We start from the raw sequence: 18,907 nt of genomic DNA, 5'->3' as shown, positions 1-18,907 counted from the left end.
ACCCGAGGGCCACCGTGGGCAAGAGCTCTGAAAGGGGCCACTTAATACTGAGGCCATTTAGAACTCAAACACCTATTCCAGCGTGTGGCCGTTAAAAATACCAAACACCCGGCAGCAGGAATGTGAGACATGTGTCGGAGAATGAGCACGAGCCTTCAGCTCCCAGGGCTCATGAGCACGATGTGACCGGGTGAACTTATTTTCACCGTACAACGCACGGAATTTACAGTGCAACATGAAAACGTAACTAACTAATATTACAAATATTATTCTCATCAATAAATTAACAAAAAACAGAAGCATATGCAATATATGTATGATAAGATGATGAGTCATGAAAATGACAGTAATTAAGAATGTTGGAAAAATACATCAAAATACAACAAGATGTTAAATAAATTCATATAGAGCAAATAATATATTTTGTAATATATATTGTTCACACAAAGTCATTTGATCCTATTATTTATATTTTATTATATTCGGTGTCAAAAATATGAATCCTGTTTTTTCTATACAGAATCATATTTTTGTATCCTCGTGTAATTTTACCTGTTGTGTCTCTTCCTCTGTTAGGCGCTACAGACTCGGCTTCCTCCTCCTCCTCATCCTCCAGCTTTGTGAATGGAGCCACCAGTAAGAGCCTGCCGGCTGTGCAGACAATAGGGCCAATGCCTGAAGACACTATGGAGAACATGAGGTAGGTTCCACCATAGTATAAACATGCTTTCAGGGAGCAAATATTATCTGCATGTATATGTTAATGAAATGAAATTACAGAATTATTGTACAATAACACAGAGCGCTAAATAGTATTCTATGGTGCTTTCTCTCTATCTTTCTGCATAATAATATTTTTTTATTAATGAATTCAATATTTGCATAATTAATTGTACTCCTAATCTGAACATTCCACAACAGCTTCTTAAAAGCAACTATGACTATGACCGTTTGCCATGATAAATTATATCTTTTACATATAACTTATTTTGCTTATTAAATTATAAGTAATAATCCTGACAACAATAATAATCATTTAATCAGGGAGAACAGAGCGGAGGTTTTCACTCCAGAGCTGAGTAATTCAGAACTGTACACATGCGGCACCAGCAGAGGGTGCGTTGAACCCGAAGCGCAGCACCGACGGGCTTTAGTCTTCTATTGTTCCCATTTGCCTGCAAAAAAACGGGGTGAAAAAAAGAAAAAGAGCAGGTTTGATCCGGAAGTTGTTGTTAGACAGGACTCAGGCTGCAGGGATGTGCATTTTGACAGATATATTGCGTTCGTTCTGCAGCACACGCCTCCCTCTGTTTATGTAACACACCAGCTTTCCTGCCGGGGCGGTGCTGTGTGTTTACCGGCCTGTTTTGAGGCGCCGTGATGGAGTGTGTGTGTTTGCGGTGAGGGACAGCGGGGGCCCCGGCTGTCAGCTCTGCTGCGGGGCTGCTAATGCGGAGGAATCACAGTGTGCGTAGCTGTTAGGCCGTGTGTGGAGGCGGCGGTGACCTTGGGCCCCTTTCCTCACCTCCGGTAATGCTTAGTGACAGCCTACGTCACGGCCTCTCTCCCTCCCTCTTTCGCTCCCCGTCGCTTTCTCCTTCCCTTTCTCCCTTCCTCTCCCTTCTCCCGCCCGCTCAAGGAATCGCAAATCAGTTGCCATGGCAGCGGTAACCGACATCACTTACCGCCACCCCGAAGTCAATGATGAAACTGTCGGGCTGCGGCGCTGTGATGCCTAACCTGCATGTTGAGAGAGGAAGAAGGAGAGAGAGGGCTGTCTCCCCGTGAAGTTTTATAGCTGATAACAGCCCGGCTCTTGTCTCTCTTGCGCTTGATAAGCGCCGCGGTGCTTTATAGCTCGGAGGAAGCTGGGAAACGGGAGCCGGATCATGCCGAGGACACCGGAGACCTCAGATTAGCGGGCACAACACTCTTATGTGTGTATGTGTGTTTGAGTATGGGGTGTGGTGTGCATATGTGCATATCATGTGTGTGTGTGTGTGTTTTGTTGCAGCAGCTTGTGTGAGATGGACGTGTTGCCAGCAGAGTTCAGGTCCTTTAGCTCACTGGCAGGAAGCGCTGTGGAGTGCAAGAGGCAAGAACCTCCCCTCTCTTTCTCTGTCTCACTCTCTCTGTCTGAGCCTGTCTGACCCTGGCCTTGTGTTGTGGATGGGGGCAGTAGGCACTGCACTGTAGGCAGTAGTGCTTTTTTGGGGAGAGCTTCTTTCCTTTCTGCTTCCAGTCCCTTTGCTAGTCTTTTCTTTATATACATATATACATATATTTTATGCATATGAGAGTAAATAAACTAGTAATGTAAGCTTGCCTGAATTCCCACTTGTTATAAAGAGCTAGTTACACATTTTCACATTGATAATACATGTGATGCATATTCATTACTCACATTGTTGTAAAAGCGTAGGCTATATGTGTGTGTGTGTGTGTGTTTGTGTGTGTGTGTATCAGTTGAGTAGTTGCTTTGTGCAGTAGAGGGTAGATCTGTCTGCCTCAACGCTCGTCTCTCTTGTTGGAGATAAAAGCCTCGGCTCCAAACACAAACCCAGTGCCCTACCCACACACCATCGCACACACACACACTCCCCCGCTCAGCAGGAGCTATAGAATTAAACTGTTAAACCACATTCATGCTTTATAAGGTAATTAGAGCTCTGAATGTGCTCTGGAATGGGGCTTCTAAATAACATCCATCAGGGGGTGATCATTTGATGCAGTTTTACTGCGGTTATTACCTAAAGCAGGATACACAATGAGCCTGTAAAACTCAAAATAAATAAATTAAAACCAAAAAATGTAGGCTTGCATAATTATAATATACATTTTAATGTGGATATTTTTTCAAAATAATGGCAAAATATGTTTGTCTTCATTCACTGGGTGCATGCAGAGCTCATAACAAATTAAAATTGATTTGATTTAACCTTTCCCAACTAACCTTTTTTCCATCTCATGCATTAATATTTGTCTCTTGCATTAGCCCAGGCAAATAATACTCTACAATAGAACTAAATAAAATATATTTTTTAAACAAAACAATTAGCATTGCATGACAATAGACTAAATAAACAAGAAAAAAAATCATGAAAATAAAATAATGCTCTTCTCTTTGCTTCTTCCCTCAGCATTACCACTAAACTGGAGCGAGCTCTAGAGAAGGTGGCACCACTGCTAAGGGAGATCTTTGTGGACTTCGCCCCATTCCTCTCCCGCACGCTTCTCGGGAGCCACGGCCAGGAGCTGCTCATAGAAGGTACAGGTGCTGTATAGCGCTTTCCCTTTCTCTTCCCTCCACCCTCATCCCTCCTTCTGTGCGGAGTCCTTCGTCCACCCGCCCCCTCGTGTGTGTAACCCTGTCACTGGTGCGAGCAGAGCAGGTATGGCTGAGAGACTAGTTCTTTTCTTTACTTTTAATTGTGCGTTATTTATTTTGCACACAGTTTTGTGACTTTTTGTGACATTTTGTGGGTTTTCTCAATGAATAAGAAGAACAAAAAAATTATTAGCAAAATTTGAAGATAGAATTTTTTTTTAAGAAGTAGAGACAAAATACTCTTAGTTTTAGACACACAATTTAGAATGTACAGACATTTTTACTAAATATTTTTTATTTGTGCACTTGCTGGCATAGTTTTAGTATTTTGTCATTTGTGTACCTTATAAAGGCACTCAATGTCTATGTTCACATTTGTATGTAAATGTAAATGTAAATGTCATCAGTATGTGTGTGAGCGTGTATGTTTGTGTATAAGTAGCTGCAGACATGCCAGGCCGATGCCAGTTCGCCCCACACCAGCTCAATGCCAGTCTGTTCGGATAACACATTCATGTGTTTGATACCGGTGCCAGCTCCCTCCATTACATCACACACACACACACACACACACACACTTGCAAACAGAGCCGGCCGAGTGGCCAGGCTGACTGTCGGTTGACTGAAGAGACCTGTGGCGCTCTGGTGGGAACACACTGCCATTCTGTGTGCAGGCAGAGCCAGTGTTCTGCAAGTAACCCGTCCAGCAGCATCCCTCCTGTTAGGGCTTTACTACCAGCACTCCTGCACATGGCATTTTAATGGCTGCTCCCTGGTGAAGTGTCAGTTTCATTGGCTAATTAGTAAGACTAAAGTAGATGTGACACAGCTGATGTGATGGTTAAAAGCAGTGAAACTGGTGTAGTGACTTCCATATAATCCGTTAAGCTTGTTTTTTTTATACATTTCAAATGAAAATTTGGTTTAGTTTGTAGGGGACCGTAAAACAACGTTTATGTCTACAAGCATGCAAATGTTATTTTCGGACACAAGACGGGGGATTTGGCAGAAGTCATGTGAGCCTCAGCCTGGGCACATCTTACGCAGTAAACTTTTTTTCAGAAAATAATAGGAGAAGGAGCGAGGAACCCCCTGAAGTTTTTATGGGAATACCATATCATGGTGAAAGAAAAGCATCTGACCCCTCTTCTGTAGAGACACAAAACTAACATCCACTTATTATCACCATTGAGCTCTCTATTCCCAGCCATCTTTACTGCACCCGCTGGACCACTACTGACCACTACAGGCCGTGGGACAGTTCACTTTACTACCCATAGTTGATTAGCAATGGTGTTAAAATATTTTATGTGATTTTGAATTAAATCACTGTTCTAAATGGGTGGTAGTAGCCTAGTGGGTAACACACCCGCCTATGAACCAGGAGACCCAGGTTCAAATCCCGCTTGCTACCATTGTATCCCTGAACAAGACACTTAACCCTGAGTTCCTCCAGGGGGGACTGTCCCTGTAACTACTGATTGTAAGTCGCTCTGGATAAGGGCATCTGATAAATGCTGTAAATGTAAATGTAAATGCATAGATGCTCAGACTGGCCACAAAGGGGTGAAATTGTTTTCGTGATATACAGTAAGCACAACACAATAAAATGTGTCCTCAGCTTTCAACCCATCACCTTAGTGAGCAGTGGGCAGCCATGAAAGGTGCCCGGGGAGCAGCATGTGGGGACAGTACCTTGATCAAGGGAACCTCAGTGGCACCTTTATTGTTCAGGATTTGAACCCACAACCCTTCGGCCACAAGTCCGCTTCCTTACCCGCTAGGCCACCACTGCCCCTGTTTAACTTCGTAAATCCATCTAACCATGGCAGCAGATTTTTTTATGCAACTATCCAGTTTAAACAGTTTATTTTGGTCAGGGCCACAGGGCTCTTCAGACACAAGGCAGGACCCCGAGACGGAGTCCCAGTCCAGTATAGGGTAAATGCACACACACTTCACAGCGAATTTAGGGTCACACATTCCTTACTTAGTGGAACCATTTTAAAAAATGGTACTAAACAATTTACTTTTTGTTGGTGAAACATAACAATACTAAAATGAATAGTGGCCCCGTACTGCAGCCGCAGGCTGTTAATGTGATGGAATAATGTCTCCAGATTAAGTCAGAGCGCCTGAGCTGTGAGAGGAAGGGGCCATCGCTGTTTTTCCTCTCCCTGCTTTCCGATCGGCCCCCGCTCCGGGCCGTCAGCTGAAATACTGTGCCCCGGTGCAAAAGCGCTCCATTTACCAGTAATTACCAGTCATCCATCACCCCTCGGATTACCGGGGTCGAGCCCAGTCTGGCCTCCGCCGGCCTCTACCACCTCCCCCAAGTATGTGGTCACCACTGTAATTATACCGCAATGCACCCTGGGTCCCGCACTTGGAGTTGATGTTCCACCCCCCGTCCCCTACCCGGCAAACACTGTGCCCGTTGTCACACGAACCAACCCCCGCCCAGCCAGGCAGCTCAGCAGTGCCACAAACCGGCGCCGCGCCATCCCACAATGCCTCATTCACGCCCCCCAGTGCCACGCACAGGAAGCTGTTTAAATCAAGTGCTCACGGTTTGCATAGCAGCACAAGCCTGAGGTCATATGGACGCATGACTCCTGCACGTCAGGCACCAGTCACTTAGGGCATTCCCAACGAACGGAGAGGTCAGGGGTCGTGCTCTGTACAAGAGGGATCACATCCTCTCCCAGCATTTACAACAGCCATGCATAATAACTCAGTTACTCATGAATGAGGGCTTTTTGCAGCGGGGGGGGCATGAAGATGGACACAGGGCCGCGGCGGACTTCTTATGGCTGCCTGCGACTGCGTCCCCGCGCTTTGGTACTGAGAGGTTTCTGGAACACAGGATGTTTTTACTCACGCCGCTCTCTGGTATGCTGAACTGTGTCTGCACCCGGTCTTTAAGTTCATGCGCTGGCATGGCATAAAGGCAGCAGTGTGAGGGCGGAGGAGCCGGGGTGTAGATCATGCTACGCGTTGCCTGCGATTCATCTGCCTCACTCGGCGGCCCCCGACGTTAAGTCCCAGCAGCGCTTAAAATGAATGAGCTCGACAAAATGGCTTCATTAACAATACATTCATTTTGACCCTGGTGCATTGAAGTTGGAGCAGGCCAAACATAACACCAGTGCATATTTTATGGGGATTAAAACTCTTTTTTTTAAAATATTTTGGCTCATTTTGGACAGTATTCTTCAGATATTTTTACATATCTGGATATTCCCCTATACTAATTAGTGGATAATTAGATGGCAAAATGAACTCATTACTAAATAATTTGCAAAACGCTAAATGGACACACAAAAAAGTACCCCACTATGGTATAACTTCAGTCAAATATGATAAATTACAAATTCCACTTTGTCTAAAGTACGTCTATTTTTGCTGTAGGCCAGGGAGCTTTGCTGTCGCTCTGGCTCTCTTGTATGCAGTATGTAACTAAATACGACAAGTGTTCATAATTATTACTTTTATTTACCACTCCCTGTTTTTAAAAACTCACATAGAATATTCAGTTTCTGTGTGGACCCATGGCCATACCTCAAAAATGCAGTGTACCGAATCCAGCAGTGAGAGCAGGAGAGGGCTTTTTATTTTCTGAGGAGCGTGCGGTCTGGATCAGAGGCGTATTGATTACAGTCAGGCCGGCCAGCATTGACCTTCATCCACTCCAGATGCATTAACACAGCCTCAGAGGAAGGCGTTAGCTCTCCGACTCTGGACACACACACCGGAAAGTAACATGAAGTCAAATTACACAGTGAAAAAGCTTTAAAAAATTCAATATCTCCATTTTAGTGCTTTCTAAAGCCCCCTTCAGATTAAGGCTCTGATTTGTGCTGTAGATCTGTGACCTGATGATAGAGTCTGTAGTGTTTATGCGCCGATATTTTTAGGGATTGCGGACACTGTTCTCAAACTGGCATGGGGCTGGTTGGCCACTGTATTTATATAGATACAACAAGAAAGAAACACAATCTTTAACTGTCAATCCTCCCATTTTTCGTATAAAATCATCAATTCTGGGTGACGGAGGTAATTACACATCAACAAAAGGGGGAGGTAGTTTCTCTACTTCATGAAACATATAACTTTGAAGCGGTCCTTTCATATTTTTATGTGTTTATTTGAATCCTGAGTACACCTTTAACCACACTCTAGCAAACACATCTCATACTTGGCCCCAGTTTGAAAACAGTTCTCTGAGTGTTAAAAGATTTGGCAAAGTGAGTGCATTTTATGTGATCTTGTGTGTGTCTCCTTTTCTGACTGCTCTCTGGTCTGTTCTGCCCCTGCAGGTCTGGTGTGCATGAAGTCCAGCACCTCGGTGGTAGAGCTGGTCATGCTGCTCTGTTCTCAGGTAACCGATTCCCCTGCCGTTCTCTTCCTCCGCTTCCCTCCCCTCCACCCATCTCTGCCTCTGAACAAGTCTGGGTGCAACTAGCCGCTCAGCTAACAGCAGAGTGTTACAGTTACTGCATTACACAGCGGATTGGCAGCGCCGGTCATCGGCCACGCCTGTAGCTGCGCAACGCTTCGTTTGCCGCGCCTCTGTGGATGTCGGCCGTGCCGTGCACTGCAGTACGTCTGATATGCATTACAGCGATCCCACATTTCTGTCTGGTACCCTTGGAATTTTATTTGACAGTAGTGGTCGTAATTAGCATGAGACCGGAACACAGTAGGATAGGGTTAGTTCCACTTTGAAAACAGAATCTGATTTTCTCAACATTGCACAGTGTCCAGTGAGCGGGAATGCAACACAGTGAGCAAGCTTTAAATCTGTTCACTGTGAAATGTGAGGAGGTCTTTGGAAGGCTGCATATTCCGAATATTTAATAACAGTGCAACAATGCCAATGACCGTTCCGCTGCAAGACTGATATAAATTTTGATTTGTGCTGCAGTTTGTCCTGAAACATGATAAATGGCAACTCGCCCTTTCCCTGTATTCACTGTGACCAGTGACCTCAGACATTGTGTCACATGACCCTGAACGCGCTGTGGCATTCGAGCCTTCAGAGGGAATAATTTTCTATTAAGATGAATAAAAACTGGATCAACACAGTCAACAGTAACAGTAAAAAGCAGAGCTTTGTTTTTATTCATTTTTTTGTAGATTTATTTATGTATTTATTTATTTATTTTCTTCGTCTATTTCCGAGCATGTTCTTTTTCTGACAAGTTAGGCCTTATTTTAGTTTTGTAAACTCAAAATCTATAGAAATCGAACGAGAATTGCTGGTGTCTTCCTCTTGTAAGTCACTTTCGATAGAAGCGTCTGCTAAGTAAAGTAAAGTAAAGTAAAGTAAAGTAAGCTTCGTGGATTTCAAATATTACAAATAGAAAAGGACATTATGTTTTTAAATACAGGGGGACTATTAACAAGCATAGGGAAAACATTATCACTAATTATATCAAACTAAGCAGTTTTACCATAATTATATGCCCTTTACGAAAAAAATAAGCCAGAAGACTTTTTACCCAGCCATTCCCATGGTACTGCTCTCCTTCCAAAAAGCATAGTTGCAACTCACACTGAGAAACTTCACCCGCCATCCCAGACTGCCCTGACAGATTACAGCCCCGCTGACCTTCTCAATCTCGTGTTAATCCCCCCTTTCAAAGCAGGTTGGGGTCTCTGTGTTGTAGTTACAACAGGAGATATTTAACATACCTTCTGTCAGGCCATCACTCTGCTGTCGGGATCACCATGAGGAAGCCATTAGGGCAGCGCCTTTCTCTTTCGCTCTCTTCCTTTCTCTCTCTCTCTCTCTCTAAAATCAGTAGGGGGGAATGGCACCTCCAGAATCTGCCCCATGTCTCATTCGAGGCTCGCTCTGAGCTCACACGGCACCATTTGTAAGCGTAGGAGTTGACATTAAGTAGCGTATTCCTGCAGACTCACCCGTGGCCTCCTCCTCAGCAGTGAATCATGCTGCCTCGGCTCCCAGTCTTTTGAAGTCCCAGGCCCAGAACCTTTACCCCTGTCGTTGGGGGGCTTTCCTCCATTCTTTCTTCTATCCTGGGCCGTAGCAGTCCGGTGCCTGTCTTCCCGTCTTCTCTCGATTTATTGCAAAGAGGAGTCAGTCAGCAGGCTGTTAGGAGTCTGCATTCCCCCACCCCCACGATGATGGCCCCATCACCCAGATAGCATTACCAAAGCTCCTGCCATTAGAGGCGGTTGGGGCTGAAACCTGGCCTGATATATCGATCGTCCAGAGAGCCTGTGGAGCCAAAGCCCACGCCCTCCCCCTCAGCACATCATCACAGCTATGAAGGTCTCAAGTCAGGGCCATGAAGGGCCAGAAGGGAGTGGCTCAGCAATGGCGGTGCCAGTGCCAGCCCGGTATAAGTGCTGGTAGAGAAAATGTGACCTTATGCATGTGGCTTAGTTCAATTTCTGGCACCGAGCTTGAACCACAGCATGATTCTACTCTATAAAACACTCGTATATAAAAAGGAAAAAACAGCCACACTGTTTTGTGTACTGGATGCATTTTGGTTTTCTCTCTTCCATACTTCTTCTAGCCTCTATTAATTTAGGAAAATTATATTTCCATTCTTTTATGTTGGTTAAACTTCTTTCTGCTGATAGTTAATAAACTGTTTTTATTGTAGTAACGGTTGATATTAAGTTGGAATTGTTTGCACACTCTCAGTCTGCAAGGTTTCCGGCGCCTGTAGCTGTATGCTGATAGTAACTGTTAAATAGAGAGGTCAGACAGGTCTGTTTCATGTAACAGCTTAAACACCCTGCATGGATACAGAGCGGAGTCGTGGAGATTTGAGCATGGAAGCCATCCAGATGGGGGCTGTAAATGCAGTTCAGATGAAAGCCAAAACGCTCTCCCTCACCTACATGCACATTTGCACATGCCTGCACTGACAGGTCGGATTGAGACACTGTATTTTTATATAAAAAATTGTGTGTGCATCAGAGGTAGAGTGGGTCAGGTTAAAAACTGATGAAATTCTTGTTTTTCAATTTATGACAATAAATGGTAATAGTGATGTGACTTCTTTCCAAGATCGGCTGGACGATTGCATATATACATTCTGATTTCCTAAGCTTTCCAGTTTTAAATAGCCATTTTATTATGTAAGATTAAATAAAGCAGTAAAGACAGTTTCTTAAATAATCACTGGAAGAATCACTGTTATAAATATTTAGATATTATAAATATTTAGATGAAATAGACATATAGAATGAGTATTGTACTGTATGTAGTATGTTTAGGTAGTTAGGTAGAACTGCGGTAAAGTTTCTGCATTCTACACTTGAATTTTCTTCAGTACAGAGCAGCACCTCCTTCAAACGTGTTAAAATCGCACATTAACGGCCTGATATTATTGAGTGTGTCGACTTTTCGGCATCCCGACCGCTTATCTGAGCTTCTGAGCAAACTCCCACAGAACGTCCAAGACACTGGGCTGTAAGTATGTTCCAAATTTACATGAGGCGTCATGTTACCGGCCTTCCTGAGGTGGTTGACAGCGCTAATTCACTTCACATGGGCAAAGCAATCATACGGAGCTAAAATGGCCTGACTGCACCCCCCTCTCCTCTGGAACAGGAAAAAAAGCCTTAAAGCACCCCAGAATTTCAGCCTTAAAAGCCAAAGCTTCTGTCGGAGAGAATAAATTGTGTGAGCGCTTGTGAACTTCCTCTCTTCCCAGAGGCTGATGTCATTTTCATGGCAGGAATAGGGCTGGCCTTTATTTCCGTATTTGTTTTTGTCACGTGAGCAGCGGGGAGCATTGCAGCCCCCTCGGAGGGATGGAGCGGTCGCAAAGAGGGTTGAGAATCATCTGGGAACATTTGGAGGCCAGATGCTCCTGCGCTTGTGAGACGCGGTCTGCTCACCTTGTGGTGCCGCGTTGTGCGTTGCTTCCCAGCACGATCAACGCAATCACATCCATAATCACCCCTTCGGTCTCATTACCGTTTCAAGTTGAGGTCCATGCGGGCTGATTTTCCCCCCGAAAAGAGAAAGTCTGTGATGTGTTCCCAAACATCAGAGTTCTCTGGTTACCTTCAGAGCTCGATGAAGATGTATGAAGGCACATTAGCTCAGGATGTCTGCTGCAGGATCTCCTGGGCAACACAGGCAACAACAACACGTTTTTATTTCTGACAAAGCATAAATCCAGTGGCTCTGCTAAGCCAACAACCTTTTTTGGAGCACGTGGCCCTTGCGGTTGGTTTCCCTCAAGAGTCGAAAAACGGTTTCTTATGAAAAAAAAAAAAAAAAACGCCTCTACTCCGCCTCCCCTGAACTCCGGCCTCCCGTTTCCCTCGTGCTGTCGCGGCACCGAGAGGGAGCAGCAGAGTGCAGGTTCCCACAGTGCGATCCCGGCCTCTCCGAGCGGCTTTTTAATCATTTCCAGAGCACCAGTGTGTGAGTGAGAGTGAGGGTGCGCCCCATATCACGGTGCCCCAGGCCTCGTCAGCCCTTCAGTCCTGACCTCGCTCGGACCCGCGACCCAGCTCTGCATCAGTCTCAGTCCCAGTCATCTGTCACTGTAGCGCGGGAGGAAGAGGCCGAGCTGGGAGAGGATACGGTTTCATACGCCGATTACCTCCTCGCTGTGTTTACAGATGCCTCCTTTAAAGGAAGAAGGGACGGTCGCACGCAGCTCCTCGTAGCGGCCATATTCCATTACTCTCCTTCTCTTCCTCTCCCCCTCCTCCCGACCTCTGAGCTGTCATGCTCATTCTGATCAGATGCGACTGAACTTCGGCCTCTAGCTCGTGGCGTAGAGGCAGCGGCATTTTACCCTCAGATGCTCTTTGTTTTTTAAGCAGGAAAGCTCTGCTTTGCTATTTTCTGCCAATCAAAATGTTACTTGGATTTTTATTGGAGGTCTTTCTAGCTTGTCCTTCTGCCGAATAATGGAACTGAATAGAAATAAGAAACAAGAAACTGTTGTTGTAAATTGTGTTGTCTTTGTTCCAGGAATGGCAGAACTCCATTCAGAAGAATGCTGGTTTGGCCTTCATCGAGCTGATCAACGAGGGCAGGTGATGTATATTTTATGGCCTTTTTGTTTCTCCTTTCTGTGCTGATCTAGTGTCTAATCACACTGAAATGATGTCCTGCTTGTGATCAGAGGCTCAGGCCATCCCACACAGCACCTGGATTAGGGATAAGCCCCTTGCCCCTTTGGTGGGCTTTTTGGAGGGGGCGGGGTGCTAAATAAGGACCCAAAGTTCGCATATCTCTCTTGGTCTCCGTTTGGGTGTGGCAAACTCATGACGGCTCAGCCTTCTTTCCCATCTGCTGACCCATCTGTCTAGACACATCTCTCTCCCTGACACACACATACACACACACACACACACACACACACACACACACAGGCCTTCCCTCCCTCCCTCCCTCTCTTTCTGCTGCTGCTCTGGGGCAAGTAGAGTCCGCATCAGCAGAATCCCAGGCCGCTGTCCAGGGTGCTGGGAGATCCAGCATCTGCCCCCAGCCCAGCATCCTACTACCTATAAAAACGCAATGCCCGAGAGGAAGAAGATGCCCTACCAAATAAGTCACAACACACCAACATAGACCCAATCTCGCTACCCCGGTGTGTTACGTGCTGTTCAATCCCCAGGCGTGCTGTTGTGCTGTCTGTCATGGCGCCGGTGCAGAGGGCTATAAAGTGTATCCATCATCAGCTCCCCTGCTAATGAACTGGATTTGGTCTGCCAGTCATGTGTGGAAGGGCAGAGGCTGCCCCACTTTGCAGCAATAATGTGCTCCTGTAAGTGGATGGGGAGAGAGGAGCGATATTTAATTTCATCCCCGGAACACAATTCAGGGCCTGTCAGCATCTAAAGAGTGGTAAGCATGTGATGAATGCGGCGCCGCATTAAACCCTCACCCAGGGACACGCTGGAATCATTGGCTGCATTGCGCTCTGAGGCCCAAACGGAAGAAGCAAGTTTAATTAAAACAAAGCGGGCTTAACGACGTGTGTAATGGCATGTAATCTGCACACCCACACGCAATGGAAGGGTCCGCAGGCTTCCCTCATACTTTCTGTCTGCCTGTCTGTCTCCTCCCTGTCTCCTTTTCTGTCCGGATAAGTAGATGTGAATCTTGGTTAACAGAAAAGGGATTCTTTCTCAGATTAGCCATGCGTTTCCTGTGGACAGGCTCCAGCGGGCTAACGATGCCGGTTCACCCGTTTTATTCACGCGGAGCCTTGCAGCCAGTGCTCATCATGAATTTTAATGAAGGAGAAAAAAACGCAAAACGGGTGGATGGTTTTCACTGGATCAAGTGATTAAGTCTACGTTTTTTAATTGATCAAGTCTCTGAAAGTAAAATCCGAATCATTGTGAACTAATTTGCATCAATTGTTTTGTGTCATTCCCAAAGTGTCATTCCCAAAGTGACATGTGGGTAGGTGTGCGATGCTAATACATACCGTTCATGTAACCTGTATTTCCAGACTGTTGTGCCACGCTATGAAGGACCACATTGTGCGCGTTGCCAACGAGGCGGAGTTCATCCTGAACCGCCAGCGGGCTGAAGACGTCCACAAGCATGCGGAGTTCGAGGTGTGTAGTAGTAGTAGGGAGACACCAGTCATACACACTACATTTCTGTTCTTTGTTCCCATACTTCGGCTCCCATTAAGTGGTTTAGAATATTTTTGAATCTTTTGAGAAGCCACCAGAAGCTCCATTGAGAACATCTTGAAGAGTTCATGCAAAAAGATTGGTTCGTAAGAACTGGTCATCAGCATTTATTGCTTTCAATTGTTTGGTTCCCTTGCAATATCCCTCCAACTCTGGGAAACATTGTTATATATTAGATGTGTTGCCTTATTTTTGTTGCTATATTTCCCTGCAATCTAAAAAAACTCCTATTTAAGGTCCTACATCCAGACTCTAAAACAGGTCTTGATTTTCAGTGAACGATATAGGACATAGAACAGAAATACATAAATAAAACAAACAGACAAGAAAAGACTAGAATCTAATATAGAGCTGAAGAAATTGAGCCATTTGGCACAACATACCATATTCAACGTATCATAATTTTTAAAAAATTGTCCCTGACTCTTACTACCTGAATCCTTTTTTTTTATCATTTTATATATAAATGTGTAAATAAATATATTTAGCACAAGGAAACAATGATCAGACAAATGTGAAGAGGTTTATTGAAGCAAGGAAATAAAGACAGACTGGTCTTAATGGTTTTGTATCCCATCTCAGCAGCATGTGCGGCTTTTTTTTTTTTTTTTTTTGCTCCCAGGGCGACTGTGATCAGTGCGTGAAGGGAGTGCAGGAGTGCAGAGTGTGAATCCCGCCCTTGAAAGCGCTGCCGGGGAATTAGCTGTAATCCCGCTTCTCCTGAGGCCCAGCAGGGATTAGAGACCCAACGCAGAGAGCCAACCGGGCCCAGATTTAATGTGTTCTTGAGCTGATATACTGCTAATAATTTTTTGTCACTCTTATTGGCTTTAAGTCCCCCCCCCCCCCAAACTAATGAGTTAACCTCCTGAGATGCTATTTACCCGCCATCTTAAACCATTACCCCTTTCAGGCGAGTGGCTGAGCAAGAAGCGCTCTCATTAGACGGAATTAGAGGTCAGACTCTTTAAACCTTTTTGTTATGCCGTAGCGTAATTACATTGGGTGTGTAATGGGGACCGTAATGGTTTTGTAAAGGGAACACCGCCTTGCGGGAGAGCTGTTCGGCGTCCGACGGGATCCGGAGCTTCTGCCTTCAGTCACTAAGCGTCGTGTTTAGGGAGGAACAATCATTTACGAGTAGAGAAGGCTGCGTGATGGCAGGGCATCTGTCCTCAGAGGCAGGTAGAGAGTAGTCACACACACACACACACACACACACACACACACACATACACGCCGTTAGTAGCTCATATGTTGCAGGAGTGATGAGTTTCTTATCTTCGGGCGGCAGCCTCTGCACCGCCGCCGCGTGATGTACTGTTCTTGAGGATCCTTGACCCGCCCGATAAACCACAGGAGACGGCTCAGATAGGCGATGTCACCCGCGCGGGGGGACTCTACCTGGCGCTCATCCATCTGTCTGCCGGGGCCCAGACAGCCTACACTTGTCACGCCGCTCAGCCCCCCGTTTTTATTAGCGCACCGGCCAAGATTGAAGATCCGGGGGCCAGATAAGACATTTTTACTATTAAGTGTCAGAGCCGAAGCTCATATTTGCCCCCCCCCAACTTCTTCAGAAGTGATAAATAACGTTTGATATTTGTCAGTGTATGTGTGTCACATGGTAACGCAAGATGACACGCTGAGATTGAGTTATCCGGCCGGTTGAGGAATACGCCGCGCTACCGCATCTGACAGAATTCAAATATAAGGCAGGAAATTCAATTAGAGGCTAGCTTCTGTTAGCAAATTAGATTTTGAATATTAGCAGGAGATCTCCCTCGGGGTGGCACAGTAACGAAATCTTATTATTGCACGCGAGATAAAGTCTGGTGCCGCCCCCCCGCATTACCTTTTCAGTCTGCGGCACACTACACACTGCATCTCTCCTTTCATTTTCTCCCCCTTTTAAAGGCAGCCGTTCCTTCAAGACATCTTTTCTGCACTGAAGTAGTGTACATTACAGATAAAACGCTTCATTTCTCCAAGTAACTGTAATATCTGTACGGTGCGTGTAAGTATCAGTTAAACGAGGGTGGTTGAGATGCAGCTTTAAACATCCTGCAGCCGTTTTTCCCTCTTTATCTCGTTTTCTTTCCTCTGATATGATAATAGTACACGTTCATGTCTAATAGCATGTATCTCCACTCGGCCTGTGTAGAGTTTGAAACTATGAGCCGGCATTCTGTCCAACAGTCCAACAGTGAGAGTGACCCCTCCGCACATAAACAGTTGTGGTCAGCAGTGGCACTTTGGTCCGAATGCATGGGGTAATTGTTGAATTTACATATTTTGTGTAATAATGTAAGCTGAAGTCATGCACCGTAGGGTTTGGCCTGGAGATTTGTGGGTTTCGTGGATAAACAGACTTAGCTGTCAATGGCTAATTCAGGTTAGTGGTAAGTGAGCGTGAAACCAGAGTATTTGACCAATAAGATAAAGGTGCATCATTTTAATCTCTTTTTTTTTTACCCTGTTCTCTTCCCCGAACCACAGTCAAACTGTGCCCAGTATGCAGCAGACAGGAAGGAGGAGGAGAAGATGTGCGACCACCTGATCAGCGCGGCGAAGCACCGCGACCACGTCACAGCCAATCAGCTCAAGCAGAAGATCCTCAACATCCTCACCAACAAGCATGGGGCCTGGGGCGCGGTGGCACAGAGGTGAGGAGGCGTGGGAGTCCACACTTGGGCATCGTTGCTCTTATAGATGAGTTCCACCTTGGATGTGTTAAGGGGAGACATTTTTTTGAAGTTGCCGGAGTCCGTAATTACTATTCAGGCCTGGCATTATTGGCACAATGATGATAAATAAGTACAGTAAATGAAAGTGAAGTGATTTTCACTTACAGCACTCGGTGCACTCAGCAAAATGTGTCCTCTGCATTTAACCCATCACCCATAACATTTACATTTATATTTACAGCATTTATCAGACGCCCTTATCCAGAGAGACTTACAATCAGTAGTCCCTCCTGGAGCAAACCTTGATTAAGGGCACCTCAGTGGAACCTTAGCAGATCAGGTTTTGAACCTGCAACCTTACGATTATGGGTCCGCTTCCTTTTTTTAAAAAAAAAAAACATGCAAAAGTGAAGTGATTGTCACATGTGATACACAGCAGCACAGCACACAGTGAAATTTGTCCTCTGCATTTAACCCATCACCCTTAGTGAGCAGTGTGCAGCCATGACAGGCGCCCGGGGAGCAGTGTGTGGGGACGGTTCTTTGCTCAGTGACACCTCAGTGGCACCTTGGCAGATCGGGATTCGAACCGGCAACCTTCTGATTACGGGGCCGCTTCCTTAACCGCTGGGCCACCACTGCCCCAGTCCATCTCTTACCCGCCAGGCCATCTCTGCCAGTGTAGGACAGCAATTTACCATGAGGGACAATGCTGTGCTGAAATTACATTTAAAGGATGGAAGTTTACAATGTGCCAGAAAAACATATTTTTCCTTAAATCCTTTAAAACATGCATAAGACTGCAGAATCTAAACATAGTCTAAACGTAGAAGGCTGATTAATCAGGACATACTGGTGTAGCAGATAAGGCCCATCAGAATCAGTTAGGAAGAGGAATAGCACCATTAACGGTGCTAATAACAAGACCGTTTTAAACCGCAAAAAATATCCACAGAATAAATCAAGAAGGACAGAGGGGTTGCGTATGGAGGGATAAATGTGAGCGTCGGTGTGGGCGCAGGGGACTACTGATGCAACCAGAAGTCAGCGATGGCCTTGACTGCTGTTTGGAAATGTTTTCAAACCACCACAAGAGCAGCTTCTGGTTATAAATCAGGCTGCCATGCCATCTTAACAGAGCTGTCAGTTCGGGGAGTCTGAGAGAGTGCAGGAGCCTTCGGTGAGGTCCGTACCAAAGCCTCCGTCTCCGTCCCCCCCCACATCTTCCTCCCCTTCCTGCTGAACCGCGACGATTTGCCTTAGCATTTCCTTAACCTGCCGCAAACTCGGCTCCTATTTCTAAATGGATTTTTTTTAAAATGTGTTGCATGAGCAACCTGTTTAGCCTACACAGTCCACCAATAGCCGAAAAATGACAAAAGTTCTGCTTTTACTTAGTCTGATGTGACCTGTTTATTTTCGTCCTGGGCTACGTATTAGATCTGCAGCAGGAATTAGCATGTAAATTGCCACGTAGTTCAGTGCTATCGTTTTTCCTGCAGTTCCTTCTGATCTAAGATTTTCCAGTTATCATGTTCAGTTGTTCACCTAATTATCTGGAACATTTGGAAAATTTGTCCAAATGTGGATTTTAAAAAGTGTGGCGTGAGTCGTGCTGGATAACATTGCCTGGGTAAAAAACAGATCTGTGTCTGGGTTCTCTACGTCTAGCCTAGTTCATTTTAGAACCGTTTCAACAACCCTGTGTGAAGCTGTGATTGAGCCTTTTTAATTTCCAAAATTCATAATGATTAGAAATTATAATATATTTTTCTTTCTGTTTCATAATACTGCAGATTAATTCACATTGTCAACATTAAGCCTTTTTTTCTTCAGTAAATCGCTCTCTTCCATGTCTTAGTGAGCACGAAATAAAAATTTGTATGTTCTTTTCATAATCACAAGTTCCATTCCTTTTTGTTTTGTTCCTTACCTCCTTAACTACCTTTGGGGCAGTGGTGGCCTAGAGGTTGCCGGTTCGAATCCCGGTCTGCCAAAGTGCCACTGAGGTGCCACTGAGCAAAGCACCGTCCCCACACACTGCTCCCCGGGTGCCTGTCATGGCTGCCCACTGCTCACCAAGGGTGATGGTTCAAAGCGTTGTGTTGCCGTGTGCTGTGCCGTGTGCTGTATCACGATGACAATCACTTCAATTTCACTTCACTTCACTTTCATATGTGCAGGATAATATATGTTGAGAGGCAGATATGTATCATATATGATGCGCCTG

At 45.4% G+C, this 18,907-nt stretch overlaps 1 protein-coding gene across 22 annotated transcripts in view; it reads left to right on the top strand.

The window, feature by feature from the left end:
• LOC114769588 (neurobeachin) overlaps positions 1–18,907 on the top strand; it is a 206,101-nt gene that overhangs the window by 105,501 nt on the left and 81,693 nt on the right. For 9 of the 22 annotated variants that reach the window (XM_028962751.1, XM_028962771.1, XM_028962754.1 and 6 more), the window contains 7 exons: positions 577–700; positions 2,015–2,095; positions 3,141–3,274; positions 7,648–7,709; positions 12,309–12,373; positions 13,801–13,909; positions 16,490–16,656. In XM_028962751.1, coding sequence (XP_028818584.1) covers positions 577–700; positions 2,015–2,095; positions 3,141–3,274; positions 7,648–7,709; positions 12,309–12,373; positions 13,801–13,909; positions 16,490–16,656 — 742 coding nt within the window. The remainder of the gene's footprint in view (positions 1–576; positions 701–2,014; positions 2,096–3,140; positions 3,275–7,647; positions 7,710–12,308; positions 12,374–13,800; positions 13,910–16,489; positions 16,657–18,907) is intronic. The other 13 variants (XM_028962767.1, XM_028962766.1, XM_028962760.1 and 10 more) reach the window with 3 other exon arrangements.

The sequence above is a fragment of the Denticeps clupeoides genome, chromosome 19, assembly GCF_900700375.1.
Source record: "Denticeps clupeoides chromosome 19, fDenClu1.1, whole genome shotgun sequence".
Taxonomy (NCBI): Eukaryota; Metazoa; Chordata; class Actinopteri; order Clupeiformes; family Denticipitidae; genus Denticeps; species Denticeps clupeoides.
The sequence above is the reverse complement of the archived record's forward strand: the minus strand, read 5'-3'. Positions and strand labels throughout refer to the sequence as shown.